Raw genomic sequence first — 21,046 nt, 5'->3', positions numbered from 1 at the left:
ACAAGTGACCAAGCAGAATAGAAACAGACTCATAGATACAGAAAACATTTTGACAGAAACTTGAATTGTCTCCAGAACAGTTAGCATCATAGCAGATGCTCAATAGCATTTATACCATGGTGATTTAGTTATTATTTAAAATTTATTGAATATATTTCTACACTGAACATCATTTATGCTTACAATTAAAACCCCCAAATGAAATTATTAAGTTAACAGGTTAAAAAATAGTCTATTCTAGAATTAGGTTTTATCTACAAGTGACTTCTAGTATGAAAATGAATGGCATAGTACTAGGTACTAACTGTTTAATTTCTTTATTCTTTTTTTTTAACTTTTCTGTGACAGAGACAGAGAGAGAGACAGAGAGAAGGACAGATAGGGACAGACGGACAAGAAGGGAGAAAGATGAGCAGCATCAATTCTTCATTGTGGCACTTTAGTTTTCATTGATTGCTTTCTTATATGTGCCTTGATTGGGGGCTCCAGCAGAGTGAGTGACCCCTTGTTCAAGCCAGCAACCTTGGGTTCAAGCCAGAAACCTTTGGGCTCAAGCCAGTGACCATGGGTCATGTCTATGATCCCACGCTCAAGCTGGTGAGCCCATGTTCAAGCTTGTGAGCCCGCACTCAAGCCAGCAACCTCGGGGTTTTGAACCTGGGTCCTCTGTGTCCCAGCCTGAAGCTCTATCCACTGAACTACCGCCTTGAACTTTGATACCCTTATGTCCATAAATGGTCAACTGACAGTTACTTTCCAGCTAGAATGAGTCATCCTTTCTTAGAAATTTTCACTTGCCTCTATTTTAGCTCAACCATATTGCATTGTAACAACTTGTTTACGGATCAATATCTCACAACAGATTGAGCTATTTGGGTTTAGGCACTTGTCTTATGCCCTTAGTAACTAGCAGAGTGACAATCATGTATATCTCCAGAGCCTGTAAGTGCAAGGTTTCAGTAAGTGTTAAATAAGAACAGAAAGATATATGAAGATATCAAAGAGACAGATAGCATTTAAACATCATATGTACTTACAACATAATTGAAGGATGTATCAGCAAGCACGGCAAACTGACGGAACACTGTGTGCCTAGTAAACATCTCATTCTTAAGGGCATAAAAACTGAAATAAAAGCAACACTGAAATTAGAATGTATAAAAATTACAAGCTAAAGCAAATCAGTATGATGTTCATGTGGTTAGGAACTAGAATTTTCAGTGTAAGAGAAAAGAAATACAAGTAAAAATTCTTAACTGTGGACTAACTTCTTTCATTTTTAAAATTATATATTTTCCAGTCCTGAAAGGCACAGAACTAATGGTAATACAGTGTCATTGAACACCTTGGGAGTCCAGATCTGGTTTTCAAAACATTTATCTCCGGAATAACCAGGATACCTTTCAGAAATGGCTGTCTCTAGAACTAAAGCAATAAATAAATGTACAAGATGAGCTGGGGACATTTTATTGTTGAGCAAGTCATCAAAGATTATGTCAAAAGAACACAGTAGTTACTCTGAAAGGCTCCAATTAACTTAAGTTTGGTGAAGTTAAGCATCAAAACCAATGATTATTATGTATTAAAGTACAACAAATATATTAAAAAATTGGGAAATTTTCAGTCTATCTATATTGCAAATAATGCTAAAATTAGGAGTTTCACTCTCTGGAAGGCATGCTCTTCAGAGAAAGCCAAGCATATTCTGGATAACCTTTGTCAGGCAAGTAGGAAAGAAACAAAAGGATCACAATATTCAGTCACACAGGGGGTTCTTAGAAGAGATTAGGTGTGCAACTCATGGATCAAAACCACAATGTGGTGTCACTACATAGCTACAAGGATGACTAGAACCAAAAAGATAAGCAGTAACAAATGTTGAAAAGGACAGAAAAAAATTGGAACACTCATTTATTGTGGAATGTAAAATGATGCAGGCACTTTGGAAAACCTTTTGGCAGTTCCTCAAAATGGTAAACATAGAATTATCATGTGACCCAGCAATTTCTTCCTATTTGTATACACAAGATAATTTAAAACATATGTTCACATTAAAACTTGTACATGAATGTTAACAGCAGCATTATTCACAGTAGCCAAAAAGTGGAAAGAATTCAAATGTCTAACAATTAAAGAATGGATAAAAATGTGGTATAGTTACTATGTGAAATATTATTTGGCAGTCAACAGTAGCAAAGTACTAATATATTCTACAGTCACAGACAAGCTTGAAAACACACCCATTGAAAAAAGCCAGTCACAAAATGCCACCTACTGTATGATTCACTTACATGAAATGTCCATAACAGGCAAATCGTTATCAACAGAAGGTAGATTAATGGTTGTTAGTGAGAGAGAAGAAATGGGAGGCAATACTAATGAGTATAGTATTCCTTCTTGGGTTAATGAAAATGTTCTGATTTAGAGAGTGATATCATTGCTCAACTCTGTGAATACAAAAACCATACTTTAAAAGAGTGATTTTATGGTATATAAACTATATGTCAATAAAGTTGTTATACAGTAAGTTATGTATGCTAAAAAATAGAATCCTATGAATAAAGAAGAAAAAAAGGTAACAAACAAGGACTTTAATATCATTATAATAAAGTTATAGAAGAGAGAGGAGAAGATCAATAAAATAGAGGAAAAGAGGAAGAATTTCAGTAGAGAAATGGAACCTATTAAAAAAATAGAGAAACCATCTTAGAAATAAAAACGCCATAAATGATATTAAGAACCTCATAGATGGGTTAAATAGCAGAATAGATATAGTAGAACACAGTATTATTAATCTCAAAAGCAAATCAATTTAAAAATACAAAATAAAGCACAATGAGGAAAATAAAGACAAGTATATAAGAAATATGTAAATCACAGTCAAAGGAAATAATGTACAAATAATTAAAATCTTAGAAAAGAAATGAGGCAGAAATAATAAAAGAGAAGATAATAGCTAAAAATATTCTCAAACTCAGGAAAGACATTAACCTATCGATTCAAAAGCCAGACAGAATAAATAAAAGGAACTATACCTAAGCACCTAACAATAAAACCAATGAAAACCAAAGACAAAGATAAAATCTTAAAGCACCCAGATATGGGAAAAACACATTACCTTCAAAGGAGCAACAAGATTGCTGACTTCTCACCATCAATGGTGGAGACTAATATTTCATGCACTAGCATCATTAACATGTCAAGAAGTAAATGAATGCTCTAAAGAAGTCTACACTCAGAGAAAATATCCTTCAACAATGAAGGTAAAACAAAGCCATATTCCTATAAAGAAAAGCTGACAGAATTATTTGCCAACAAACTTATACTAACAGAAAAACTAAAGAAAGCTGTTCAGTCAGGAGGCAAATGATATGAGATGGAAATATATTAGACACAGGAAGAAATGGAAAACTCAACAAAGAAAAAAGTTATGGGTAAATATAAGTGAATATTGACTATACCAAACAATAACCATAATGTCCAATGGAATATAGATGCATATGAAATGAAAATGAAAATATGAGAGCAGGTTAAGCAGAGTTAAAATATTCTAAGGTTCTAAAATTATTGGGGAAGTGGTATCAAGTGGAAACTTGTATAACGCTGTAATATGCAAAGAATGTAGGTTAAAATTTCAAAAAGAGAAAAGAGTGAATAATTAACATGTTAATAAAAGAAAACATGGAATAAAAACAAGTTCATTTGTCCAAAAGAAGGTGAAAAAAAAAAGAAAAACAATCAGGTTCACTAAATAGAAAACCATGTGTTAACTGGTGGATGCAAATCTAATGGTATTAGTAATTCCACTAAAAGTAAATGAATAAAGTATGTCAATAAAATAAATAAGGATGGCAAAATAGACTTAAAATCTAACTATGCAGCTTACAAGAGAAATATTCAAATATAAAATAAGATAGTTTGGAAGAAAAAAAAGCTAGAAAAAAATACACCATGCAACCTTAACCAAAAAAGAGTGATATAGTTACATTAATATAAAATGAGAAAGACATTAAGCCAATAAGCATTATTAGAGATAAAGAGGAATATTTCATAATGATGCATATGAATAACTTCACAAGAAGATATCAGAATTCTAAATTTGTAGTTATTCAGCAACACAACTATAAATTATTTAAAGTAAAACTTTACAGAACTAAAAGGAGAATTAAATAAATCTATAAGCATAGTGGAAAATTTAATGCTCCTCTCTCAATAGTTATAACTGCAGTAAAAAATAAGTAAGTACATAAAAGATATAAACAACACAGTAAATAAAGTTGATGTAATTAAAACACATTGAATACTGCACCCAACAATAAAATTTCTATGCTTCTTAAGTGTACATGAAACATTTTCCAAAACTGATCATATGCAGAGCCATAAAAAAAGCATCAAAGAATATTAACAGATTTAAATAATTCAGAGTATATAAACTAAATCTTATATATCAATTTGAATAACTTTTAAAATTATAACAAGTGAAAAAATTGGTAAGTACATAATGATTTTTAATGTGCATTACATAAATTTTTAAAGCAGACAAAATATTTTTTATTATTTACCTTTACTCAGATATAAATTTATAGTATAAAAAGATTAAAAGGGGATAAGGGAAAATAAACATTAAGTTTATTAGGTTGGCCCTTAAGAGGGAAAGGAATAAGATTGGCGTGGAGGTACAAAGAGAATTTAAGTGTATTATAATTGTTGAAAAATTTGATAAAAATTGTACATCTTTGACCCATCAAAATTATTTTTATGCATCTATCTTACAGAAATAATAGCAATAGTATACTAAAAAATGCAAATATATTCAATGCAGCATTGTTTATAATGGAAAAAATTAATCAACTTAACTAGTTGGATAAATTATAATCCACATATATAAAAGGACTAGGTAGCCATTAGAACAAATGAGGTGTATACAAATGTCCTGATGAGGAAAGCTGTCCAAAACAGTGTGAAGTAACAAGGGCAAATTGCAGACTAATTTGTACAAGATGATTCTAACTGTGGTAACAATATGTTATATAATAAATAATGCTGAAATGAACATGGGATTGTAGATATATTGTCAATATTCTATTTTCATATTGGAATTGATGGATCAAATGATAGTCCTAGTTTTAACATTTTGAAGAACCTCCAATATTCTCTTCCACAGTGGCTGAACCAATTTACATTCCCACCAAGAGTGCACAAGTATTCCCTTCTCTTTACATCCTCACCAATTTTTTTTATTATTTATTGCTGACAGTCATTCTAACAGGTGTGATGTTGTCTCCATGTTGTTTTGATTTGCATTTCCCTGATGATTAATGATGTTGAGCATCTTTTCATGTGTATGTTGGCCATCTATATATCTTCTTTGAAAAAATGTCTATTCAGTGTCTCTGCCCATTAAAAAAAATATTTATTTCAGAGAGAGGAAGGGAGAGGGAGGGGGCAGGGAAAGAGACAGCAAGAGAGAAACATTGATTTGCTGCTCCAGCCATTCACACATTCATTTGTTGATTCTTGTATGTTCTCTGACTGAGATCAAATGCACAACCTTGGCATATCAGGACAGTGCTCTAAACAACTGAGCTACCGACCCAGAGTTTGAATTATATATTTTGGATATTAATCTCTTATCAGATATAAGGTTTCCAAATATTTTCTCCTTTTCTGTAAGTTGCCATTTAATTTTTTTAAGTGAGAAGAGGGGAGATAGAGAGACAGACTCCCGCATGTGCCCCAACCAGGATCCACCCAACCCCTGTCTGAGGCCGATGCTCGAATCAACTGAGCTATCCTCAGCATCTGAGGCTGAAACTTAGACCAACTGAGCCACTGGCTGTGAGAGGGGAAGAGAGCGAGAAGGGAGAGAGAGGGAGGGGAAGAGAAGCAGATGGTCGCTTCTCATATGTCTCATACCCTGACCAGGAATTGAACACACATACAGGGCCGGTGCTCTATCCACTGAGTTAACCAGCCAGGGCCACCATTTAATTTTGATGATGACTTTCTTTGCTGTGTAGAACTTTTTAGTTTGATGTAGTCTAGCTTTTAGTTTCAAATAAAAAAATCATTGCCAAGATCAATGTCAAGTTTACTCTCTGTATTTTCTTTTCAGAAATTTAGTTTCAGATTTTAAATTTAAAACCTAATCCATTTTTGGTTGACTTTGTATATGGTGTAAAATAGGGTTCCAGTTTCAGTCACTTGGGTGTGGCCGTGCAATTTTCCCAACATTATTATTCATTGAGGACACTGTCATTTTCCCAATGAGTATTCTTCACCCCTTTGTCAAAATTAATTGACCATAAGTGCAGGTTTATTTCTGAGTTCTTTCTTCTTTTTCATTGATCTATATGTCTGTTTTTATGCTAATAGTATCTTATTTTGATTACTATAGATTTGTACCATAATTTGAAATCAGGAAGCACGATTCTTCTAGCTTTGTTCTTTTTCAAGACTGTCTTGGCTACTTGCCATCTTCTGTGGTTCTATACAAATTTTAGGATTGTTTTTCCTATTTCTTTGAAAAATTCTTTCGGAATTTTGATAGGGATTGCATTGAATCTGTAGATGGCTTTCAGTGGTATGAACATTTTAAGACTACTCATTCTTCCAATCTATGAGCATAGAGGATCTATTTATTTGTGTCTTCTTTAATTTTATTTACCAATGTTTTATAATTTTCATTGTACAGATCTTTCACTTCTTTAGTACATTTATTCCTAAGTATTTTATTCTTTTTAATTCAATTTCAAGTGGATTATTTCTTCATTTCTCTTTCTGGTAGTTTGTTGTTAGTGTATAGAAACACAACTGATTTTGTATATTGCTTTTGTATCCTGGCTCAGAGGGGTGCCTGTGGACCAACTCCCGGGGTTGAGGTGGGAGTGGCTACATCACTGTGGCATCACCCATGTAGTGACCTATTCCTGGGCTCATGTGCCACCCTTGAGCACTATGTGTGCCAAGAAAAAAGTAATGATAACATCCGCAGCTGAGCCAGGCACACCATGTTAAGAGGAAGGACTAGCCCTTGTCCTTGTCAGCACTGCTTAAGTTTGATGTTCCTGGAAATAGAGCCAACTCAGCAGAACAAAGAAAAAGCTTGGAGAAGAAGCTCTGAGTTGGATTGGGACTGAATATGAATTATGAACTGGTTGAGATATCACTGGATTGAACTGTTATCTTCACTAGCTAAGATGAAGTTTTTCTTCTACTAAACAAAAATGATTGTTCCTGATCTATAATCTGTTACTGTGAAATGAAATAAATATTCTAGTGCACACAAATCTGCAACTGTATAATTAATCTCCATACCACACCAGGAACAGCACTATGGATATATACACTGTCTATGTTGTTGCATGTATCACCGCGAATTAACACTTAGTGTTGCCATCAAACCAGAGAGACATAATGCATTATGTCCCAACATTATGCTCTAGTGTGTAATAATACTTTTTGCTGTCCTAAATATTTAGATACCAACATAAAGTCTGCAGAGACCAAAATGAAGAATATGGCTGTCAATATCTTGGTTAATAGCAAGCCAATCTGAAGTAAAACAAAGACATTCTTATAAATGGTCATTGAGTATAAGATGAATCCCAGAAGCGTCGGCCTGGCGTGCAGAAGTCCCGGGTTCGATTCCTGGCCAGGGCACACAGGAGAAGCTCCCATCTGCTTCTCTACCCCTCCCCCTCTCCTTCCTCTCTGTCTCTCTCTTCCCCTCCTGCAGCGAGGCTCCATTGGAGCAAAGATGGCCTGGGCGCTGGGGATGGCTCCTTGGCCTCTGCCCCAGGCGCTAGAGTGGCTCTGGTCACAGCAGAGCAACGCCCCGAAGGGGCAGAGCATCGCCCCTTGGTGGGCCAAGCATCACCCCCTGGTGGGCAGGCCGGGTGGATCCCGGTCGGGCGCATGCGGGAGTCTGTCTGACTGTCTCTCCCCGTTTCCAGCTTCAGGAAAAAAAAAAAAAAAAGATGAATCCCAGAGGGACAGATACAAGGAAAATCTTAAGGATGCAAATAACCCCCACAGAAGTAAGTAAGGGAAAGACATTCTAGTCAGTTTCAGAGATTGCCCAAAGTCCATGTGTGAGGAAATGGAATTAAGTGGGTATTTAAGCTTTCTTTTGTTCTTAGCCTCTTGTTTCACCTGTTTGTATATGCTATCTGATCTTAACTGAATTGTCAGGGCAAGTATTAATATATTCATGTTTTCACAGCACAGAGTAGTTTTCAACATAGATGTGAAACAACAAGCAGGAAATCCTTCACTTGTCATCTGGTAGTATTTCTGTAATGTTTATCCTCAATGTGCCACCTGGGATTATTTCAGTGTAATGCATACAGCAATGTGTAAAATTTTATACACATACAGAGTGGATGTTATGAAAAACAGTGCCAATGTATGGCACTATCATCCCACTAAGTCAGGTGTGAGCCTCAAGCATAAACTAGGATATCAGACCAACATTAAATCTATCTTGTCTTGATGCTTGACTATGAGAAAATCTTGCAAAGAAATTTCTAAGATGTGATAAAGAAGAAAATCTGCAGAAAATTATGGCAAGAATATATGGTACAGAAGATAGAGTTTTAATGTTAACATATTAGAACAAGGCAAAAAATAAACATTTTTTTCTACGTGGCATTGCTTTTAGCTTTTGCAGAATTTTACAGTGTCACTTTCTCCATGTTTATTTATTTTTTAACTTTCTCCATCTTTAAAAAGACATAGGAAATGCCTGACCAGTAATGGTGCAGTGGATAGAGCATCGACCTGTGACACTGAGGTCCTAGGTTTGAAACCCTGAGGTTACCAGTTTAAGCATGGAATTGTAGATCTGACCCGCTGGTCACTGGCTTTAGCCCAAAGCTGCTGGCTTGAGAAAGGGGTCACTGGCATGGCTTGAGCCCCTGGTCAAGGCACATATGAGAAGCAGTCAGTGAACAACTAAAGTGATAGGACTATGAGTTGACGCTTCTCATCTCTTTCTCTTTCTCTTTCTCTCTTTCTCACCATATATGGTATATATATATATATATGATATAGAGAAGAGAAATTAAAATAATTATATGAATAAAAATTAGATCCAAGAATTAAAGAGTTGGTGTTGTTTTCTGAAAAAGGAAAGCAATCTACTATGCAAAGCAATTTTACAAAGACAATATAGACTAGTTAAATATGATAATGTGCAAATGAGCAGGAAAACGTTCTAACAGCCCCATGAAGAAAATGACTATATAGGGCTGATTAAACTAGGTATCAATAGGGATGTCCTGTTTATTAGAAGAATAAAACAGAGTTTTAAATTACTTTTTCTTTGAAATGACTTTGACTACTTTTCTATTTTAGGCCAATTATTTTGCATTTCTTGTTAAAAGTGTATGAAGGCATTTTATATTAATTGATATGTACAGAAAAATTCCCCCTCATTTTCTTAAAAGATGGTTAGTCATATATTTATAAATAAAATGTGTATATATCATTACACTATACCTGTTCTTGAGAATAAAGAATTTCTTTTCCCAGATTTTGCTTATCCGTTCAGATTCTTTCCTAAACCTGTAATAAAGTTATAGATAATTAGATTTTGTATTAGCTAAAAAGGAATAGTTATGATTCACTATTTCTAGTACCTTTCTGCCTTCTTTCTGTCATTCTCTAAAGTAGCCTTTAATGTTGCTATTTCCTTCTGCAAAAACTGTCTTTCTTCAACCTTTCAATAGAAAATATATCACAAAGTTAATTATGTAAACAATATACCTTGTTTCTCCATAAATATGAAAGATAATTTGTTATTAATAGTATGCACATTCTAACTACTACCAAAAGTAATTTGAAGAAACAGTGACTTCCATTTACTCTCAAATTCTCATATATTGGAAGAATTTAACTAAGATCCTATGTCTCAGTTTCTTGTTATAATTCACTGAAAGGCAGCCAGCACTAGACAACATCAGGAAGCAACCAAATTTATCTTTATCAGCCCTCTGCCTATGAGGTATTCCTTCTGTACAATCTCGTTTCCCTCTTATTGTGATCTCTCCAGCTCTTCGTCAGAAGCAGCAGCTGCTTCCAGTTAGTCTATTTCTTCTTTCTTTCAAAACCGTTCTCAGGAAAGGCTCTGAGCAACTCAATCACGTTAGAGCTTCCTATTATTTCTCAGTATTATTTATATTTTATAAGGAAAAATATTTTAGCAAAAGGAATTAATCTCTAACAGTGGAACTGTAGGCATTTTAGGATGAGATTCTTTTGAGTGTGGCAGGGATGTATCCCAGACAATCATGACCTCTCTCTCTTTCTAAGACTAATTATCTGTCAAAGTCATTGCTACTTGATAAAAATATCCAGCATCAATAAAAACAATAATTAAGTTTGGCCAGTGGTGGTGCAGTGGATAAAGCATTGGCCTGGGATGCTGAGGGCCCAGATACAAAACTCCAAGATCGCCGGCTTAAGTGCAGGCTCATCTGACTTGAATGCAGGTTCACCAGATTGATGACAAGGTCACCAACTTGAGTGTGAGATCACCAACATGATCCTATCGTCATTGACTTGAAGCCCATGGTCACTGACTTGAAGCCCAAGTTCACTGGCTTGAGCAAAGGGTCACTGGCTTGGCTTGAGATTCTCAGTCCATGCATAAATAAGAAGCAATCAATGAGCAACTAAAGTGACACAACTATAAATTGATATTTCTCATCTCACTCCCTTCTTGTCACTGTCTTTCTCTCTCTCATGCGCAGGCACTAAAAAAAAATTATATTAACAATGGTCATATTAATCATTATTATACCTTCAACTCTGACATTTTCTCCGTCTTTTCTTCAAGTGTCGGAACTGGTGTTGCAGATCTAACCTGGAAAGGACATAAACCAGGTAAATACAGAGTATGGCAAAAGTAGGTTTACAGTTGTGAGTACATGAAACACTGAATTTATTCTTGTGTTGTTACTTATTAATTATTGTGTTACTTTTTTTTTTTTTCTTTTTTTTTTTTTGCACTTTTCTGAAGCTGGAAACAGGGAGAGACAGACAGACTCCCGCATGCGCCCGACCGGGATCCACCCGGCACGCCCACCATGGGGCGATGCTCTGCCCATCCTGGGCGTCGCCATGTTGCGACCAGAGCCACTCTAGCGCCTGAGGCAGAGGCCACAGAGCCATCCCCAGCGCCCGGGCCATCTTTGCTCCAATGGAGCCTTGGCTGCGGGAAGGGAAGAGAGAGACAGAGAGGAAGGCGCGGCAGAGGGGTGGAGAAGCAAATGGGCGCTTCTCCTGTGTGTCCTGGCCGGGAATCAAACCCGGGTCCTCCGCACGCTAGGCCGACGCTCTACCGCTGAGCCAACCGGCCAGGGCCTATTGTGTTACTTTTCATATGAACAATTGTAAGCCTACTTTTGCCCCACCCTGTATAACATTTCAAAATAATGAATAAAGATGTGGTTTCTCTACAGCTTAGAAAAAGGCAACTGAGACTTAAAATATGCCAATCATAGTCTCAACCATAGTCTCACAGGGGTCTTATCTGCTTTATCCAAATTATAAAGCTCAGTGTTTGCATACTGCACCTGCAACTGGACAGTTATAGCCCATTGAATCCAACTTTCCCACTAGTGCATTTAGAAATACATTACTCTGAGCCCTGGCCAGTTGGCTTAGCTGTACAGCGTTGGCCTGGAGTGTGGAAGTCCCAGGTTCTATTCCCAGTCAGGGCACATAGGAGAAGTGCCCATCTGCTTCTCCACCCTTCCCCCTCTTCATCTTCTCTATCTCTCTCTTCTCCTCCTACAACCAAGGCTCCATTGGAGCAAAGTTGGCCCGGGCGCTTAGGATGGCTCCATGGCCTCTGTCTCAGGCACTAGAATGGCTCTGGCCACAACAGAGCAATGCCCCAGATTGGCAGAGCATTGCCCCCTGGTGGGCATACCAGGTGGATCCCAGATAGGAGCATGCAGGAGTCTGTCTGCTTCCCTGCTTCTAACTTTGGAAAAACAACAACAAAAACATCACCCTGTAATTATATATTGGTCAAATTTTACCATTATCCTTTTAAAAAATGTAATGGGCAGTTATTACCTGGGAAGCTTTAAAAAATATTTTATTTTAAATGATACTCAAGTTGAATTTTTGCTATTATACTTGTCTAATGATGAGGAGAGTAGATGGCAGAAAATATGTCGAATATAAAAATCTGCTTGGTTAGCTATTGCTAGATTTCTACACAATAGACAGAAAAAATGCTCCTTATTGCCACCACTACCTTCTCTAGTGGATTCTGTGACCCAAAAGACCCCTCCTGATCGTTTACCTGTCTTCCTGGGTTGAGCTCTTCCAAGGGCATTCTGGAGCCAAGTCTGGAAGTAGGAGCTAGAGAGTCTTGCAGAATAAGATAAAAGGGACCTCAAGCTCCCACAAGCAATCAGAAGGAGGGGCTGAGAAGAGAGAGAGAGGAGAACATGGCCAGGCAAGACCACAAGGCTACAAGTGCTAGTATGTGGCAAAGCCTTGGCTGACCGGTGCCAGGGGTAATGTGCAATATTCAATTTGAAATGGCATCTAGGTGATGTAAACTCTTCATGTCAGTTAACTTTTTCCAACCTCTTTGAACTTACAATTGCAAAGGTGTAATGTGAGCAAGTGTTTTTTAGTAGAAATCACAGAAATGGATTGAATTTAGCATCTGATTAAGTAGTGTGAACTGGGATGGCAAGCAGAACACAAGAAGACTTGGAAACTGACGTGTGTCAGTGGAAGAAGGAGTCCATTAACAGCAACAACCATCAGAAGTTCCACGGCATCTGCAGAAACCATGAGAATGCTCTAGGCTGCCACAAAGAACAAAACTGATTTGACCCACTTTTGTATCTGAAAATACAGAGAGAACCCAACTGACATTCGCTACTATGTATAAAAATAACAAAATCTGTAATAACAGCCATCAAAACTAAAATTAATTGAGTGCCTATTCTGTGTCAGATACATCATAAATATTACTGTTTATTTCTATAAACTAACCTATTGACTTCTCCATTCACATTACCTTAGATTTTTAATGATAATGTATGCACATATTTAAAAAATAAACTGCAAATAGAATAGTATACATAAACATAAAATAATCACTTCTCAGAAGCTAAGGAGTTTCTTGTTTTTAGTTTTTCTCATCTTTACCTTTATAAATAAATAATAGCCTTCACTGATTTGAGCTCCCCACAAATAAAGTTCAAAATTTGAGAGCATTCACATTACTTTCCACCCTCTCTCTGACCCCTTGCCTGTCCAATTTTTTAGTTGCAAATGTTGTTGTCTTTACATTGATTTCAATATATGTAAGCTTACATATTTGATATATGAACTCTTCACTGTGAAAAGTGGGAAATTTATTTAGTCTTTTATGTTTTGCAACATCTTCACTCACCCAACTTCCCTATTTTAGAAGAAATGTTATTTTTACATTCTCAATGTCAGAAGGATTGTTCTCTAACTATAATTAAGTCCTCCATGCTTCATACACACGATTCTAAAAACTGAAACCCAGTAAATAACATTAACAATGTAACTGTCCATAAAGAAGTAAAACTTGCACATGAAGCAATGAAATATCCCCTAATTGTTGTGAGTAGTATCTGTTCCATGATTTAATTTAGCATTTCAACATTTAATATTTCTAGCTTCTTTCACTTCTGAATCTTACCTAGTTTTTCTTTTTATTGTGTCCATATCATCCTGCATATGTGTGCATGTGTGTATGTCTGTGTTTGCAAACTCAACTGAGACTTTAGTGAATATAAAAATTAGAGTTCAAACATTTTTTCTTTTCTTGTAGCAGCCACTATTTAATTTTCTCATAATTTCTGTCGCTATTTTGCACTATTTATAAGATACTTTTTTCAACTTTATCTTCCAGATTATTAACTAGATATTTAGCTGTGTCATTTTAAATATTCATCTGTCCATTGCCACTTTTTAAAATTTACTTCCAAGAAATTGTTCTTTTCCTCAGATTGTTCCTTTTTCATAACATCCTGTCCTGCTTAATGGATAAAAGTTTCACTTGAATGTTTTCCAAAATATATGTATTTAAGGTCTGTTTCCTAAATTAAGTGTTTCCTACAGGGCCAATGGCTTTGTTTGCTTTGTTTTTTCACTCATTAAATATTAGCTGAATTCCTACTTTGTGTCAGGAAACATTCTAAGCTCTTAACATACAACAGAAAACAAAACAGGGCTGAGGAAGAGAAGATATACTTGAGAGAAATTATGAAGGAGGGCGAATGTAGAGGACTTTAAAAAGAACTAACTATAGGCCCTGGCTGGTTGGCTCAGCGGTAGAGCGTCGGCCTGGCGTGCGGGGGACCCGGGTTCGATTCCCGGCCAGGGCACATAGGAGAAGCGCCCATTTGCTTCTCCACCCCCCCTCCTTCCTCTCTGTCTCTCTTTCCCTCCCGCAGCCAAGGCTCCATTGGAGCAAAGATGGCCTGGGCGCTGGGGATGGCTCCTTGGCCTCTGCCCCAGGCGCTAGAGTGGCTCTGGCCTGCCCCTGGTGGGCAGAGCATCATCCCTGGTGGGCGTGCCGGGTGGATCCTGGTCGGGCGCATGTGGGAGTCTGTCTGACTGTCTCTCCCCGTTTCCAGCTTCAGAAAAATACAAAAAAAAAAAAAAAAAAAAAAAAGAACTAACTATAATTTCTTGTTTGAGCAATTATATGGAGAATGGTACCATTCACTATAATAAGAAAAAAATAATAGAAATAGGGACAATTTTGTATACTAGTTTTCTTTCTTTCTTTCTTTCTTTCTTTCTTTCTTTCTTTCTTTCTTTCTTTCTTTCTTTCTTCTTTCTCTTTCTTTCTTTCTCTTTCTTCCTCCCTCCCTCCCTCTCTCTCTTCCTCCCTCCCTCCCTCCCTCCCTCCCTCCCTCCCTCCCTCCCTCCCTCCCTCCCTCCCTCCCTCCCTCCCTCCCTTCCTTCCTTCCTTCCTTCCTTCCTTCCTTCCTTCCTTCCTTCCTTCCTTCCTTCCTGGAGGAAGAGTTTGGTAAATGCAATTTCAGACACTGAGTTTGAGGTACCCAGGGCACAAACTAATGAAGACACACAACAGACAATTGGGACAAGGCCCTAGAATTTGAGGGTGGGGTCAATTCTAGACATAGAATTTGGAGGCATCAGCTAATGACATGAATAAGGCCAACCATGAAATTTATAGAAATAGAAAAGCACATGGTCAGGGATAGAAGGCTGTGCCTACTCTTGATTGATGTGTAGTTCTGATTTCTCCCTGGCTGATAGAAGAATTCTCAGGACTGACTTAATCCTAAACCTGGGCCCCAACTCATTACTCTTACTTAGTTCTCTAAACTCTAACTCCTACTCCATCAGTACCCACAGACCTGGAGAGCTGTTTGGTGGTTCTAGAACTACCCAAATAATTGTTCCCTTGGTTGTCTACACTTATCTCAAACTTCCTAGAGGAAATTACCACCTATCACCACCAATCAGCACAGTGACGCAGTCTTGCCCAGGATCACATGATGGGAAGCTAGCCAAAGAGAAACACAACACAATGCACAGCAACACCAGTTTAACAAAAACAATGAAAAGTCTTTATCATTAGTCCTCCATGGCTTCAAAAAAGTGGGGGTCACCAAGGTGATTGAATGCATATACTTTTTGGGATCCTTCCACCTATTTGTTCTCAAAGGGCATGATCCACTAAATGCCTCTCTGCCCAGGACACAAGGAGTTCAGAATGAGTTCACTGCCATTTCGTTCACATGGACCTAGAAAATCACTGGGGTAGAAGCAATAAGCTTTGGAGAACATTTGCCAGTTTGATAACAGGAAAAAAAAAAGTAAGCCAAATTAAAAACAATTAATCTATGGATAGCTCCGATAAGCAAAGGTTGTAGGTTTGATCCCGGTCAGGGCACATACAGGAAGAGATTGATCTCACTCTCTCTCTCCTCCCTTTCTTATCTCTCTAAAATCAATAAATAATTAAAAAATAATCCATAGGAAGTTATTAAAACAGGAAGGTAAAACAAAATAAGCTTCCAGGTGGAAAGACATATTTATTTATTTCACTATATCCAAAGTCATCAGTAATTTAAAGTTTATATAAAAAAAGACTGTGTTTAAATTCACATACAGTAAAAATTAGTTTCAAATTTCAAAGTTCTCTGTTCCTGACTCCTATAAAATGAGTGACTGTATTAGAGATAACTGTGATAAAACATATTTTCTGTAAAGCAAATAATTATTCAATCTCTCCAGAAGACGATACTCTGACCACGACTGCAGTAGACTAGAGTGTTTGCTCTTCAGCTTGAGTTGAACTTTCAACTTTGCTATAGCATGTTATATTGAATCCTGGCTCTGTCCACATTAAACTGTCATTTTGTTTTGTCAGCTGCTGACATTCCACTTTCTCTGGAATATACATGTTGGTCTCTATGTGGCTACTTCATTGACAGGTGCAAATATTGGACTGCTAAGTAATAGCTGGTGGTGAAAATGAATGGTAATGTTAGCATAAAAGTAGATAGCTTCCTAAGTAGGGAAATAGAAATTAACCATTATAAAGATAATCAAAACCTATGATTAGAAATAACGTCTTATAAATATTATCATTTTCTTTTGAATTTGTATATATTTTTATACCTAAAAATTTATAAAATTAAGAAATTAGGTTCTTTTATAACAGAAGTTGTGATTCTTAAATTTGTCTTCCATTTTAAGGCAATTCTTAAAAATATTTTTAAAAAACAACACTAGGCCCTGGCCAGTTGGCTCAGTGGTAGAGCATCGGCCTAGTATGTGGAAGTCCTGGGTTTGATTTCCAGCCAGGGCACACAGGAGAAGCGCCCATCTGCTTCTCCACCCCTCCCCCTCTCCTTCCTCTCTGTCTCTCTCTTCTCCCATAGCCAAGGCTCCATTGGAGCAAAGTTAGCTCAGGTGCTGAGGATGGCTCCATGACCTCCGCCTCAGGTGCCAGAATGGCTCCAGTTACAGTGGAGCAGCACCCCAGATGGGCAGAGCATCGCCCCCCTGCCATGGGCATGCTGGGTGGATCCCAGTTGGGTGCATGTGGGAGTCTTTCTCTCTGCCTCCCTGCTTCTCACTTCAGAAAAATACAAACAAAACAAAACAAAACAAAACAATACAGAAAAACACTAAACAAATATAATCTTCTAAATTAGGAGTCAACAGCCAAGTTTTGTAATAACAGAAGAAGTGCAATTATGTTTATTAGTTATCACAGACTAACCATATTCCTTTATCATGTCTTCTTTTTCTTTTTTCTTGTCAATGAAGGAGTTATTGCATTCTTTCATTTCGCCTAATTGCCACAAACATACCTCTTTTGCAACTTTGACAATTCTTTCTGGCCTCGGTGCCTTCTTGCCTCTTTCTCTCCTTAAACCATCAATTACATGACTATCAAAACAAGCTTTCTAACTCATCCTGAAGAAAGACAATCTTCTGTCCCTAAAACTTCATTAATCTTGATTTTTTTTATACCAACATCTTTTTCTTTTTACAGCTCTTTTGAACACCAGTAATGTGCCAGTGTGTGGTGGTTGGTGGGAGGAGGGAGTGACAAAACAACATGAAGAGAGAAGAACCAGCTTCATGTGCTTATAATTGGGAGAGAAGAGACATGAGAATTAGGACCACTGAGACTAACATATAATAAGGTTGTATGCAATCAAGCAGTAATCATGGTATAGGGCAAAAGTAAAACAAAACATTTATCTACATATAGCATGAGTGAGTTTGTTTCTAACAAAATCATTAAGCTAGAGAATTCTTTCAAAAGTAGAACAAGACTTTCTTCACTTGATGTGTCCCAAGAATGCCATTCCATGTCTGCCCAGGGCCTCTGAAATATTTGGCAGATGACTGAACTAGGAGGCCCTATGCAATCCGGGCTGATCCCGGCCATATGCAAAAGCAAGCATATCTTCTCAAAGGCCTAGAAGCCCACCAAATTCAATGTGGGTTTGGCCTCTTCACCTGGCTCACTCTAGATCATCCTAGACTTGATGTTCACTGCAAAAAGTCAGGTATGTAGAATCAGCATACACATCTATCAAATTATCCAATATAAAAAAATTGTAATAAAAACTCTGTGATGCTGGAAATGTCTCTGTTATGGATGATGAAGCCATTGTTTACAATAGCAAAAAAAAAAAAGAAGCAATATCTCAGGGAGGCACCAGTAAATCGATGGAAATTGGTTAACTAAATTGTGTTACGTCTATGGAGTGAAATGTTGCTCCCGAGTGACTATATATACATGATATATTCAGTGGGTAGAATGAAGTTGCCCATATCTTGTTGTGTGTGCAAATCACAATGGGTTTTCAATGATTATTTCTGGGTGGCAAGATTCATTTTTACTTTTTCTTTTGGTATTTATTTATTGATCAAATTTTATATGAGTATAAATCTATTTTACACAAAAAATTCAGATTTCTGGCTCCCCCATAAGATGCAAAAAATGCCATTCCCAGACTAACAAGAAAAATCCAGATGCACTACGAAATGGCAGCTTTTCTTGAACCTATCAGAGAATTGAAGTCACAACCAGATAACCTGCACTCCAAGGAGTGAGCCTCTCCAAGGAGAGATATGACCCATGCACAAGCTCATGGAAGAAGCAGCACTATGCCAGTTGCAACACAAGCAGGTAAAAAAAAAAAAAAGCTAAAAATACAAAGAACTACTGAAGGGCATGTATGGGTTTGCAGAGCAGTCTGAAGTAGTTTGGGGTACATGTTGAAAGAGCAGTAGATGCTCACAACTTTTCCACTTTCTCCTACCAGATGCTTATGAGGAAAACTGAGGGCAGGGCAGGAGACTTGTGATGGCTCGGGCTTGGGGAGATCAGCTGCTGCTGAAAGAAGAGGATTATCTCCCCCAAGCCCTTCTATCCTAGGAAGCAAAAGCCTCAAGACCCTGCAAGAGGGGAAGCAAATTATCTGGCCAATTAGACTCAAAGAAGGTGATTAGTGGAGAAGTGTTAGATACCAAGCCCTGTCCACTTCACAAAAGGTTATGAGGGCTGCAAAGCTCTTGCTTAAAAGGCATAGATAAAGACATATTATGGCAAGTGGAAAACAAAAGAACTACTCTCTTCTTCAGGGTGAGGGGCTGGTAATTGTCTTAAGCCTTATAGACTGTACTGATACTGAGTGAAACTTCTTAGTATTGCAGGAGAGATAGGAAACATCTAAGTAAGGTCAATCTCAGATGCAAGGCCGAGGTAGATCACCACAGGAAGGAGGAGCAGGAATCCTGAGAAAGATCACCTCTGAGGGCCAGACACATGACACTTCCTAGAGACTGATTAGAACAAGGGAAAAACCATCTCTACCCTCACTTATTAAGTACCAGGCAATAGCAGCCTATTATTAGCAAGGGAAGAATAGATACATAAAGAAAGACCCACTCCGTGGCAAAGGTGGACAGGCTCTACTGAAAGATAAGTGTGAAGCAGCACACAGAGAAAGTGCTCTGTTACTCTCACTCCCACTCTAAGCACACACCTATCATGAAAGGATTATCTAGGCTGTGGTTCATTAAAAGAAACCATAGCAACAACCAAAATCAACTCAACACAACTGGCTATACTGGCTCAGCCCTTATGTAAACAGTCTGATATAAGAGGTATGCTATTTTCAGGTATGAATACTCTTTAATCTCTACACATGATGTCTGGCACTCAATAAAAAATTATGAGACACACAAAAGGGCAAGGAGAAAATAACCTATTGCCAGGAGACAAAGCAATCAACAGAACCAGAGTCAAAGATGACTCAGATCTTGGAACTATCAGATAAGGACTTTAAAATAACTATAATTCAAGTGTTATAGAACCTAGGATAAAAGATGAACAACATGCATAGTACATAATAGATAAGGGATTTCAGCATAGAGATGGAAAAAATATAAAAAAGAGTCACATGGGAACACTAGAAATAAAAAAGGCAATCCCAAAGATGAAAAATTTCTTTAATGGATTTATCAGTACACTCAATACTGTCGAGGAAAACAATTAGTGAATTTGAAGGTAGGTCAAAAGAAACTCCCCAAGGTGAAACAAAGAGGAAAACATAATTCAAAATTACTAAGTAGAACAGCCAAGAGTAGTGGGACAATATCAAAGAATCTAATGTAGATGTAATTGGAGTCTCAGAAAAGAAAGAAGAGAGAATGAGGCAAAAGAGATCATTGAAATGATGGCCAAGGCTAATAAAATACATCAAACCAATAATTCCAGAAGTTTAATCAGGAGAGAGTGAGAGAGAGAGTGAAAAAGCAAGAGAAAGAAACAAAAGCCAAAGAACTTTATAGTCTGTTGAAAAGCAATGATAAACTCTTGAAGGCATTCCAAAGTAAAAGATGTATTAATAAAACAAGTGAAAATTTATAGAGTTCTTTTTGTTGAAAACTATGCAAGATAAAAAAAACAAAAACAATGGAATAACATCTTCAAAATATTAAAATAAAACAGTCAGCCCAGACTTTAACACTCAGAAAAGTTCTATAAAAAATGAAGACAAGGATAACTTGGTTGGTTGAAGTGTTGTCCTGAACCACAGAGGTTGCTGGTTTGATTCCTAGGCAGAGCACATACAGGAACAGTTCAATGTTTCTGTCTCTCTGTCTCTCTCCCAGCCTCTATCTCTCTATCTCTCTCTCTCTCTCTCTCAAAAAAAAAAAAAAGACAAAATAAGGATGTTTTTCGAGACAAACAAAAGCTGAGAAAATTAATTGCCAACAGACCTCCTGTACTATAAGAACTGCAGGACATCAAAGAAATGGTGCCAGGAGGAGCGCGACCAACAAATCTCCCCAAAATTTCAACAAGTTCATCAACCAGAGACAGAAAAATCTATCCTTGGAGCGTCCAGGAGTACCACACACTGAAGGCGAAGGTAGGGTCGAGCAAAAAATTGACTAAATATATAATCAACCCTGAAGGAAATAAGTCGAACAAAGGAACACTCTGCCTTCCTCACTAACCTGAGCA

General features: G+C 37.2%; 1 protein-coding gene across 1 annotated transcript in view; it reads right to left on the bottom strand.

The window, feature by feature from the left end:
• Positions 1 to 21,046, bottom strand: part of C5H10orf67 (chromosome 5 C10orf67 homolog) — a 135,257-nt gene that overhangs the window by 28,009 nt on the left and 86,202 nt on the right. Inside the window, exons 12-15 of the mRNA XM_066386560.1 lie at positions 10,805 to 10,867; positions 9,642 to 9,721; positions 9,502 to 9,567; positions 1,038 to 1,125 (exon numbers count right to left, since the gene is read on the bottom strand). Coding sequence (XP_066242657.1) covers positions 1,038 to 1,125; positions 9,502 to 9,567; positions 9,642 to 9,721; positions 10,805 to 10,867 — 297 coding nt within the window. The remainder of the gene's footprint in view (positions 1 to 1,037; positions 1,126 to 9,501; positions 9,568 to 9,641; positions 9,722 to 10,804; positions 10,868 to 21,046) is intronic.

This window comes from Saccopteryx leptura, chromosome 5, assembly GCF_036850995.1.
Source record: "Saccopteryx leptura isolate mSacLep1 chromosome 5, mSacLep1_pri_phased_curated, whole genome shotgun sequence".
Taxonomy (NCBI): Eukaryota; Metazoa; Chordata; class Mammalia; order Chiroptera; family Emballonuridae; genus Saccopteryx; species Saccopteryx leptura.
This window is presented reverse-complemented; position numbering and strand designations above follow the sequence as displayed.